The sequence below is a fragment of the Syngnathus acus genome, chromosome 10 (genome assembly GCF_901709675.1).
Source record: "Syngnathus acus chromosome 10, fSynAcu1.2, whole genome shotgun sequence".
Lineage (NCBI taxonomy): Eukaryota > Metazoa > Chordata > Actinopteri > Syngnathiformes > Syngnathidae > Syngnathus > Syngnathus acus.
The window spans coordinates 23,462,793-23,474,768 of record NC_051095.1 but is presented as its reverse complement, the minus strand read 5'-3'; the positions used below and the strand labels follow the sequence as shown (position 1 = coordinate 23,474,768).

General features: G+C 43.8%; 1 protein-coding gene across 2 annotated transcripts; it reads left to right on the top strand.

Annotated features, from left to right (window-relative positions):
- Positions 1 to 6,520: 6,520 nt before the first annotated feature.
- adrb2a (adrenoceptor beta 2, surface a) lies at positions 6,521 to 10,796 on the top strand. 2 transcript variants are annotated; one of them, XM_037262164.1, is made up of 2 exons: positions 6,521 to 6,687; positions 6,947 to 10,796. In XM_037262164.1, the coding sequence occupies exon 2, from the start codon at positions 6,947 to 6,949 to the stop codon at positions 8,195 to 8,197; it is 1,251 nt and encodes a 416-aa protein (XP_037118059.1). In that variant the 5' UTR covers positions 6,521 to 6,687; the 3' UTR covers positions 8,198 to 10,796. The 2 variants fall into 2 exon arrangements, with proteins under 2 accessions (XP_037118059.1, XP_037118060.1); XM_037262165.1 differs by having other exon boundaries at positions 6,898 to 10,796.
- The last annotated feature ends 1,180 nt before the right edge of the window (positions 10,797 to 11,976 follow it).

The following is an 11,976-nucleotide window of genomic DNA, read 5'->3' as shown; positions in this document are numbered from 1 at the left end:
GCCTGTAAGTTTGTTTTGTTAAATAAAGAGCCGTTTACCAAACCCACGTCTTTCCTTGAACTTTGTTAACGCTACAATATAGTTATATAGTAGATCTGTGGAATAACGACGAGGCTGACGTTTGTCTGATCGCGGTCTGTTTCGTGTGTGCGCCGTTTGATTGATAGCTTCGGCGCGCTCCTTTAAGTTTGCCTCGCATTGAACGAGGAGCCGTTGCGCAGCGGCACGGCAACTAACTTTTGCCAGCAATTGTATTTTGTTGTCTTGATGACTTATGTTTGTTGTGTTGCCGAGAGTATTTCATTCATGGTTACCGTATTTTCCGCCCTATAAGGCGCACCTAAAAACCTATATTTTTATCAAAAGTCGACAGTGCGCCTTATAGCCCGGTGCGCCTTATATATGGATCAATACAGTAAGCAGCCACTGGCTGATTTCATTTTCCCCCGTAGAAGAAGAAGCGCGCGGTAGAAGAAGAAGCGCGCGGTAGATTCAAATTCCATTTGTTTGTTTACGTGCAGACCCCAAAATGGCTCCTACTAAGAGACACGCCTACGACGCAGTTCAAACTCAAGGCGATCAGTCACGCAGTAGAACACGGGAATAGAGCAGCAGCCAGGGAATTTAACATTAATGAATCAATGGTGCGGAAGTGGAGGAAGCAAGAAGACGACCTGCGCCAAGTAAAGAAAACTAAACGGAGTTTCTGAGGGTGCAAGGCGAGATGGCTAACGTTGGAGGACAAACTCGAACAGTGGGTTGTTGAACAGAGAGCAGCAGGTAGAAGTGTCAGTACAATCACTATTCGAATGAAGGCAACAGCGCTAGCAAGCGAACTTAACATTAACGATTTTAAAGGCGGTCCTTCTTGGTGCTTTCGGTTCATGAAAAGACGTAATCTCTCCATCCGCACACGGACTACTGTTTCACAGCAACTGCCAAAAGACTACCAAGAAAAGCTGGCCACTTTCCGCGCATATTGCAAAAACAACATTACTGAAAAAAACATCCGGCCAGAGCACATCACCAACATGGACGAGGTTCCACTCACCTTCGATATTCCTGTGAACCGCACTGTGGATAAAACGGGAGCACGCACGGTAAACGTTCGCACCACAGGGAATGAGAAGTCCTCCTTCACTGTGGTTCTCGCTTGCCAGGCTAATGGCCATAAACTTCCACCCATGGTCATTTTCAAGCGGAAGACCTTGCCAAAAGAAAACTTTCCAGCCGGCGTCGTCATCAAAGCTAACTCGAAGGGATGGATGGATGAAGAAAAGATGAGCGAATGGTTGAAAGAAATTTACGTGAAGAGGCCGGGTGGCTTTTTTCACACAGCTCCGTCCCTATTGGTCTACGACTCCATGCGCTCCCACATCACAGATGGTGTCAAAAAACAAGTGAAGCACACCAATTCGATACTCGCCGTCATTCCGGGTGGATTGACAAAAGAACTCCAGCCGCTAGATATTGGTGTCAACAGGGCATTCAAAGCTAGACTGCGAACTGCGTGGGAACAGTGAATGACAGAAGGCGAACACACGTTCACCAAGACAGGGAGACAGCGCCGGACGACATACGCCAATATCTGCCAGTGGATCGTAAATGCCTGGGCTGATATATCAGTCTCAACTGTGGTCCGAGCTTTCAGGAAGGCAGGAATTGTCACTGAACTGCTAGACAACAGCAGCGACAGTGACTCGATTAGTGACGACGCCGACGAGACGGAGCCGGGCATATTGGATCCCGTAATCGCCCCACTGTTTAATTCGGACACTGAAGATGAAGAATTCGAGGGATTCACGGATGAGGAATAACTTTATAAAGTGAGCTTTACACGTTTATTCTGTGTGCTGTGTTGTGTGACGTTTGACGTTAACGTTTGAACAACGTTGAGTTATTTATATATTGTTATTGCTTTGCACTATTTCGAGTGTTACTATATTGTGATAGCGCTAACGTTTGATTTACCTTAACAGTATCAGACTGTTTCTTACGTGTTTATTGAATCCAAGAAAAGTTCCCCTCCATTATGTGATATAAATGTTGCACTACATGTTATACCCTGCTGTTGTTAAAAGATAAACGAAATACCTCATCACATAAAACAGCTGTTTATTCATATTGGAAGTAAACGGAGTTGTCAGAACGCTGGTTTGTAATCTATAAATAAAGTTTAACTGACCTATCTGACTGTTTTGTTGACATTCCCTGTAGCGTAGCTCCTTCTAATGAATGCATAACGTAACCCCAGCCTCTACTGTAGCGTCTATTCCAGGGGTGGGCAAACTACGGCCCGCGGGCCACATCCGGCCCACGGGACCGTTTAATCCGGCCCGCCAACCCTGAATTAATTGTATTATTAAACTTTTTTTTTTGTCATTTTGCCTGCAATGACTGCGTTTCCCCAGTAGATGGGGAACCGCTCGCCTGCGCATTTACTACCGGAAGCCGTGTCAGAAAGCTCGGTGCACACTCACAAGTGCGTGTACGTACGTACTCAGTAGTACGGACATGGCGCACTCGCGCTCTATTTGTATCAGTCCCGAATTTAGAGCGTGGGCTGTGACGACAGCATTCTTGTAATTCGCTCGCTGAGCTTTCAGATACAGTTTTACGCTAAAGCCACCCACAAACCTTCCCCTGGAATCCTTCCATTAAAATGAGTGGCCCGAAGAAAAGAAGTGAGTGCCGAATGTTAAAAGAGTGGCCAATTTGGCTCGACGTACGCGACGTGACGTTCAGCCACATCAACCCGTCACAGATCGAGGTAAACGGATCTCTCCTAAGAATTGCCACAACAAATTTTACTCCAGACTATGATACACTAGCAAAAAAGGGAGACCAACAACACTGTTCCCACTGAAAATGAAGGGGAGGCTCTCAAGTTTGTTGTAAAAAAATGCATTTTGAATATGATTTGTACACATAGCAGGGATTGAAACTAGCGACCATTCTCATTTTCAAACAATGCAGGATGCTCAAGGACATTGATGCACCACCTGTTTGCGACTAATCTTAACCTGTAAAGTTCTTAAGGCTTACTTTAAGGAAGTGTTTCCCGTTTCCTCACCTCTGTTACCAGGTGTTTGTGAGTTAAAACTCTGCTCTGATGTTCAGATACCCCTCACCGTGTTGCCGTTTTGATTACTTTATTTGGATGTATGCTTTCACCGATTCTTCAAGATGATATATTTGGTCAGAATGTTTGCTGTTTGATGTGATCTCATAAGATAAACATTTTTCATTAATCTGACCTGCAGGCACTGAAGTGATGGAGACTGTTATTCATAATAATAGTGTCGTATTTTATGAGAATCACTGATAGCAGTTTTTTAGTGATTTTTTTTTTTTTAATGCTGTTAATAAATGCATTTGTTTTCAAAAAACTTGTTTGGAATATCCATGCTTTACTACCTACTAAAGGCCAAAATCTTTTATGCAATGACCTTTACAGGTCGCTTATATTACTTCACACAAACACTACGTCCATCTGCTCCTGGTTCGGCCCTCCGGTCCAAATTTAGAACCCAGTTCGGCCCGCGAGTCAAAAAGTATGCCCACCCCTGGTCTATTCTATGCGCCTTATAGGCCGGTGCGCCTTATATATGGATAAAGTTTTAAAATTAGCCATTCATTGAAGGTGCGCCTTATAGCCCGGTGCGCCTTATAGGGCGGAAAATACGGTATTTAGTATAGCGGAACCGTTACGCACATTTAGTAATATAATGTGTGCCGTCTACGAGTGTTGTGTGACGTCAGAGGTTGAGCGTTGACTTACGTGTTGTATTTCTGTCTGTTGCAGAACCACACACACATACCCCACAAACCACACACACCCTTCACACGCTTCACATAATACCCTTTTGCCAATTTGCCTGTATGCCCCGATGAGCCACAGTGCCTGTTACCTTTTTGCCAATAATTCAGTAAAGCAATCAAAACTGAACCACGTCTTCCCTCCTGTGTTCTGACCGACACCCGGGGGCGAAAAGAGCATAACCATCCGAGTCAACCCCCTATACAGTCCTCAGGCTCCCCAACAACAGCGGTAGCAGTTTGCATTATTTTATTGCAATGTTTTTCCTTATTCAGATTTGTTTCAAGACTACAGTTACAGTTAGACTTAACTGATGGTTAATGCAGTTATTGCAATTTTGTTGTTTTATCGCAGTAGATTGGTTTATTTACATTTCAAAAACCAGAAGCTATTCATTTACAAATGTGATTGCACTTTAGTTTACATATTTAAATGTTCAGATATGAAGATGTGATAGACAGTTTTTGCATGATTTGAATGAGGCAAAATAACATGCCTTTTCTCTCGAATATATTGTTATAATCATTTGTTTCAGATGTACTGTAATTGTTTTCTGTATAAAAATTTAATTTGGTGTTCAAAATGTTTTTTTCAAACTTAAGACTTGAAAAACAGGGGGTCGTCTTATAATCAGGATCTTCTTATCAAAAGTCAAAGTCTGCTTTATTGTCAATCTCTTCACATGCCAAGACACACAAAGAAATCGAAATTATGTACGTTTCCACTATCCCACGGTGACAAGACATAGTACACGATATACATACAAGTAAACAACACAAAATAAAAACAAGAAGGCACAAACAATGAATAATAAGAGTGATGAATAAATAAACAAATAACACAATAAATAAGAGGAGCAAAACGGAGCAAGTGTGCACACAGCAGACAGTCAGAATATAGCGCAAAAGCACAGGACGCTACGCAGAAGGGGGGAGAGAGTTCAGGATCCTAACAGCCTGGAGTATGAAGCTGTTGGTGAGTCTGGTGGTGCGGGAGCGCAGGCTCCTGTACCTCCTCCCAGAGGGCAGAAGTTCGAACAAAGAGCGAGCGGGGTGACTCACATCACTCACAATCGTGGTTGCCTTGCGGGTGAAATGGGAGGTGTAAATGTCCATCAAGGAGGGGAGTGAAGCACCAATAATCTTACCAGCCATGTTCACTATGCGCTGCAGGGCCTTCATGTTGTATTCAGTGCAGCTACCACCCCAAACAGCAATACAACTGGAGAGGACGCTCTCAATGGTGCCACGGTAAAATGTAGTCATGACAGCCGGAGGAGCACTAGCTCACTTGAGCTTCCGCAGGAAGTACAGGCGGCGCTGGGCCTTCTTCGCCAGTGATGCGGTGTTGGTGGACCAGGAGAGATCCTCACTGATGTGCACCCCCAGGAACCTGGTGCTGCTCACTCTCTCCACCACAGCACCGTCGATGGTCAGCGGCAGGTGTTGGGTGTGACCCTTCTGGAAGTCAACAACAATCTCCTTGGTCTTGTTGACGTTCAGCAGGAGGTTGTTGTCCCTGCACCACGTGGTCAGAAGGTCAACCTCCAACCTGTAGTGAGTCTCGTCGCCCTTGGTGATGAGACCCACCAGAGTCGTGGTCTTCGGGCCAATACGATATACGTTCGAATTGCACTTGCTATGTTGGAAAATCCCGCGACCCTTGTGATAAAAAGCGGTTCAGAAAATGGACGGACGGACGGATGGACGGATGTTGACAATTTAAGATTTTTAAGCAATGGTATGTAGAGGTATGACTATATGCTCGGTTAGGTAATGTTGTGAAGCGTGACGTGGAAGAGTAAGAGTGTATTAAGAGTGTATTACTGACCGTCCACTATTTCTTACTTATTCAATAGGCTACTTGCAAAAAAAATATTTTAAGAGATGATGAGTGTCCCCAACACTTTGAAATGTGCTGTTTTGGGGGGGGTTGATTTTTTTTTTTATTTGATGTTTAAAGCAGGAATTTAAATGTGTGTTTATCTTTATTATCAATTGGATCCCCATTGCAACTGGTAGAACGGCTTTAAAGATTTTTTTAAAGGTGTCTGAAAACATTGTCGTGTAGACATGGAGAGGTGAAGATGGAAACACTGTAGGTTTTTCCGAAATGTACACTTCCTTTGAGTGTGCGAAAGAGCAGGCCCTAAATTATTGAGTGATGGTGCAGAGCCCTCAAATTGAACAAACAGCTGGTTTTATTTTATTTTTCTTTAAGGGGATGTCCCATCTGAATGTGCAGTATGCACCTAGTAAATACAATGACTGAACGTGTTTTGCATGGAAAATCGGCAGCAATATTACATAAATGGGGTCAAACTTAGCAGTTTGACAGCATGTGTGTGCAATTTGTCCCCCAACTTAGAGCCAAAAGTGTCAACTGCTAACCACTAGCAGACTCAATCCAAGCCCTCCAAATGCATCACTGAACACATTGTATGCATTGTAAAATGATGCCACAAAATGCAGTTGTTTTGTATTTTGTCACAATAAAAAGATTTGTTTTTAGAATTTAAATTAATTATGCGTGGTCAGCTTTTGTCTAATCCAGTCACAGCTGCAGGAACAATGTGTTCAAACTCTCTGCGGCTCTCAGCTCCCTCTACCATGCATATCCCCTGATTGGCTGAGCCCTGACTGTGATGTCATCAGTGCATGTTATAAGGGCGCTGACAAATAGCCTGAGAGACACATGAGAAGCAGTGCTGCTAAACTGAGGGGCAGCTTGAGTGAGACGCCAGCAGTCCAAGAGAAAGTGCGTAGAAAGAAAGACGTGGCGCTGAAGTTTTAACAGAAAGTCATCAGACGGTGACTTTTCTAGCAAAAGGAAGTGAAGGAAGTGAAGGAAGGAAACCACCTGTTGAGGTCTGTACTTTTATTTTAAGGTCAACTTGTTAAATAGGCTTTAAGAAGTGGGCTTGCTGGACCTTTGCAGGATTGGACAGAGTGTTTTTGGCAACATTTTGGGTGTAATTTAACTAACTGCTGACATGTGGGTGTTCATTACTGAGTGCTTTCTTTTCCATAGTTTCTCTTGGATGTTTTTATTTTCTATATTGTATCCTGTCTCAACAGGTCACTGTTAAAGTGGTGGTTTTAATGGAGTCATGTTGTATCTCTTCAGATGGGAAGTCCAAGCCCACCGCCGTACCTCGATGTGAGCCCGGAGACGATCAACTCTTCATCAGACCCAGCCAAAACCGAGGAGGGTTTTAGTGAGGCCACAATGATTGTGCTGGGCATGATTGTGTCGTTGCTCATCCTCTGCATTGTTTTCGGCAACGTACTGGTCATAACGGCAATCGCCCGCTTCCAGCGTCTCCAAAACGTCACTAACTGCTTCATCACCTCCCTGGCTTGTGCCGACCTGGTCATGGGTCTCATCGTGGTCCCCTTCGGTGCTTGTTATATCATCTTCAAAACCTGGCACTTTGGTAGTTTCTGGTGCGAGTTCTGGACGGCGACCGACGTTCTCTGCGTGACAGCAAGCATCGAGACTTTGTGTGTCATTGCCATAGACCGTTACTTGGCCATCACCTCACCCTTCCGCTATCAGACCATGCTCACAAAGTGTAAGGCTCGCATTGTGGTGGTGCTGGTGTGGGTCATCGCCGCCCTGATATCTTTCCTTCCCATACACATGAAGTGGTGGATATCTGATGATAAGCAAGCCAAAGAGTGCATCGCTGATAGCAACTGCTGTGAATTCCACACCAACATGGCTTATGCCATCACATCCTCTATCATCTCTTTCTACATCCCTTTGGTCATCATGGTGTTCGTCTACAGCCGGGTTTTCCAGGAAGCCAAGCGCCAGCTCAGAAAGATTGACCAAAGCGTGGGGCGCTTTCACAACAGCGACAACCTCCAACCTATGTATGCCAACATTGGACGAGGACAGAAGAAGGTGAAATTTTGCCTGCGGGAGCACAAAGCCCTAAAGACGCTGGGCATCATCATGGGCATCTTCACTCTGTGCTGGTTGCCCTTCTTTCTGCTCAATGTGGTGGTTGCCATTTGGAAGGTGGAAGACATCGACCTCACTTTCAGGATCCTCAACTGGATAGGCTATGCAAACTCAGCCTTCAATCCCCTTATTTACTGCCGGAGCCCTGAGTTTCGATACGCTTTTAAGGAAATCCTCTGCCTTAAAAGGAACCACAACTCCAAAGCGGCACCTATGAATGGATACATCTACGATAGACACAGTTGGCAGAGTGAGCCGCAGGGGCGGAGTAAAGGCAACTCCTATGAAAGCAACGGCAATGAGGGCTGTTTGGAGCAAGAAGCGTGTGTTGATAGTGTTGAGGAACGAGCGATGGACTCCAACGGGAACTGCAGCAAACATTTCACTATTGTGAAGGCTGTCCTTTAAACTATGAGACTTTTGCCCATAGGGTATCTTTAATGTTTACACTGCTGTCATGCACGTATTGACTTTGGCAGGTAAAGCCAGTCAAGCAGCATGGTAGAGGCACAGGATTCTGCTTTAAGGAAACGATATTTATCATGTTACAAAAATACTGTTGGCAGATTTTACTCATTCATTCTGTTGATAGTGCATCTACCTCACCACGTCGCCTTGGATGTTTGCTTCACCATTTGTGTTGCTGCAACATGATAGCATTGCTGTTGTTTTAGCTATTCTCATGTTCAAAACGGAGGCATTTCTGCCACGAAGGAAGTATTGTAGATTCACCAGACTAGATTTCAAATTTCATCATCGGTGGTGCTCCTTTGCAAAACATTCCAAAAGCATTCCATGTTCATTTAACCTTTGTTGAGTTTCTGCATTTCTTGACAATGCGAAAGATGAACAACAGGTATGGGATCATTCTCCTTAAGCTGTTCACTGAGACCCCCTCCCCCCTCTACGCTTGATCTCCTTTTTACAGCCTGCTCCTTGGGAGGTTGTGCAGCAGATAGCGCCACTGATAAATAACAGTTATCTCCGTCTCGCCGGTACAAACTGAGCAACGCCCGGGGCCATTCACTGTCAGCTCTGTGATAAAAACCTGCACATTTGTAGAGCAATCAGCAATTCCATTATCAGCACTAACGTTTCCTAATAAGCATACTGTTTTAGATGCTTTCAGCGGCACATGCTGAGCAAGCAATTAATTACCTTCAGTGCACTGGTTCATTTGAATGTAATACCCAATAGGAGATGCACAAGTGTTTTGTTAAATATTGTGTTTGAATGAGAGTACTGTGTTTACAACATGAACATAAGTGTGCATGTGATTTTGTGTGTGCCCGAGTTTGTGTGAATGTGCATACCCCACAGAGGGCGGGAATAGCCAAGACATAACAAGAGATATGGTGTGTGCTAATCATCTTAATGAAAAGAGACAAGCAGTGCACGTTTGTCACTTGAGTGATGTTTTCCAGATTTCTATAGTGCCATGAAATAATCCAGATTCTCGGCACAGAGCTCTTCCCTTTGCGTGTCTGTCTCCAGGAAGTGCCCCAATCCAGCTGAGCCCAGCCCAATAAACAAAAGTAAATCCATTATCGCCACTGTCAAGCTACAGGATCTGATCGCCTCCCTTAAAACAACACCGCTGTACCGAGTTCCCGCTTTGAGTACTGCCATCACCCAAAGGACCAATTTGAAAATGAGTCTTATGAGAACAACTTTATAGTCGGCTGACATCCTCAGTCTAAATTGCTTATGGGGGTGTGGTCTCTTGAGTCACGTTAGGATAACTTACTTTGATTGCAGTGGCAGTTTGCGAAATGTCGCAACAGATGGCTGGAGGAGGGAGCGCATTAAGTGTTAGTAAGCTCTGTTTTTGTGGCTCTAGCCTTGCCCTGGGTCTCTGAAGTTTGAATCTTCCCCCACTAGTTTGCTGGGTTCAATCTAGCGCGGCAAAGCACAGCAAATTGACGCAAGTATGGGGTGATCCTACGTCAATGTGTGTGAAGTGAAAAACCAAACGACCTTTTACTGTCACATTTTCCCTGCCTGTTTTTCTTCATGGATTTATTACAAAATAAATTCAAGGGTTTAGTGTCATAACAAATGCTCCCTTGATGTCTTTTCACTGTAGTTTTTATATATAAAACAAGAATGGAGTTCAAGATTCCTGACTGTGTTTATATTTAAGAGCACACACCATGAACTGAAACTTTGACTGTCACGTTTCAGGTTCATACAAAACGCAGCTCTCATTTTGGGGGGAATGGATTTTGAAAAAATTGTATTTGGCATGGTATATCTGTCTGTGCTGATGTGCTGTGCTCTTCCAAGTAATCTGTTTAGTCCCATTAATGGCGGCTTTGAACCGCACTCAGCCATATACCCACACTGCTCCCTCCTGGCAGTGCCCTCTCCTTGCACCTCAACTCTAACTCCTAAGTGGTTATTTTAGTGCACACAACACTTTTGATGTATGCAGTTTCAATTGTAGTAAAACTAATCATGATACGTTGACAACATTCCAACTCTGGATGAGAACAGTGAGTCAACTGCAGTCGGTTAAGCGTCCTTACTACTGTGTGTAAGTGCGATGGCATGCAAAGCCAGAGGTCCATTGGACTTCAATTAAAAGAAAAACATTGGAATATGTTTGTCTGATTGATACAAGCACTGAAAAATGCTTTGCAGAATTTTAAGATTGGAAGAAAGAACACCACAACTCACTCAATGGTTAGGCTACTTCACATTACCTGAATGTTATTGAGATTTTGCATAATGACTGTCTGGTGGACTGCTGTGGCACATTAATGTGTCAATTAGTAATATTAAATATGCTTCAGCCACACTGTGAAATGTGGCCGCTCTTGCTGCTCAGTGTTTACTAGATGTTTTTCAACTCCTTCACGCACAAGTTTGTGGGAGGTATACGTCTGTTGCGTCGTGTGATGTCTTGAGATATTTATAAAAAGCCTGAGCTGTTGTTTTGAACTAAATTATTTACGTGTGGCATGTACTGTCCTCATTTTGTGATCATTAAAATGCTCAACAATAAGAGGTCTACTTTTTTTGTGGTGTTCTTACATGCAAATTCGGAAGCACTTAAGCAGTATTTGATATTTGCATTCTTATTCCTTTTACACACTGAATAATGGACAATCAGATAAAATGTGGCCTGGCTAAACGAACTCCTATGCCTTGTTGATTACTTTTCATTCATTGTTTCATACTTGCATCAAAGACAATAAGGGACAATAAACTTACGTACGAGCAAAGATAAGCGCTTTGTTGTCCAACCATCCTGGCAATACACTTTCTCTGTCCATATTTTTCATCTCTTGGCGTCATGTGGGAATTTGTGAATCTTCAAGTCTTTGCCACTTTGCGTGTGACACCTGACAGCCAGGTATGTGACCATTTTCCAAGTATTTTTATTTTTTTTAATGTCGAAATTTTACAAAAACCTGGACCAGTGACAACAAGCGATTGACAGCAACCTTGCTACAGGAAAATCACGTGACTGCTTTCTGTCTGTAGTGACGACCACTGGCAACCCCATTTGTCGGTCATACTGTTGTTTGCATCACAAGCGAGAAATGTGGAATGCATTGCTGTGCCCTGAACTAAATCATACCTGCATGATTAACAGAGTGAAATCAAAACACATTTGCACACAGAATTTATATGTAGCTAAGCTAGTTAATTGTACTCGTCCTATATTTTTTCTTATCCTTGTTGCGGCACAATAAGTAACCCCCTGAGTTGAATAATGTTTTGAAATTCATTGATTGATTGATTGATTGATTGAATATTTATTGATCCCCAGGGGTGGGGAAATTCAGGCCCCAGCAGTATCCATACCACAGAGTGGGTACACAAAAGACACACAGATGGCATAAGCGCAACTCAACAGGCTCTCATAAGGCTGCCACACAACGGCGCCACAAAGAAAGTCAGAAAGTGCTCAAGATAAAAGCCATCAAAGCAAATCAAAGCTAAAAGACAAAGGAAAAAAAGTAACAGCGGTCAACCAGCACCCCACAATACAAGACAACACCCCAAAACACACAAAATAGCCTCCACGGGGTCCATAGACAGGTGTAAGGGCAGTCCAGTTCAACGGCGCCCAATGGACCGTGGTCGTGAATCGGTGAAAACATCACTAAGCAGGCAAACGTGTGAGCAGCGTCCTGGGCACCCAGTCGGGGCACGTGCAGATGGTCACCACGGGGCTA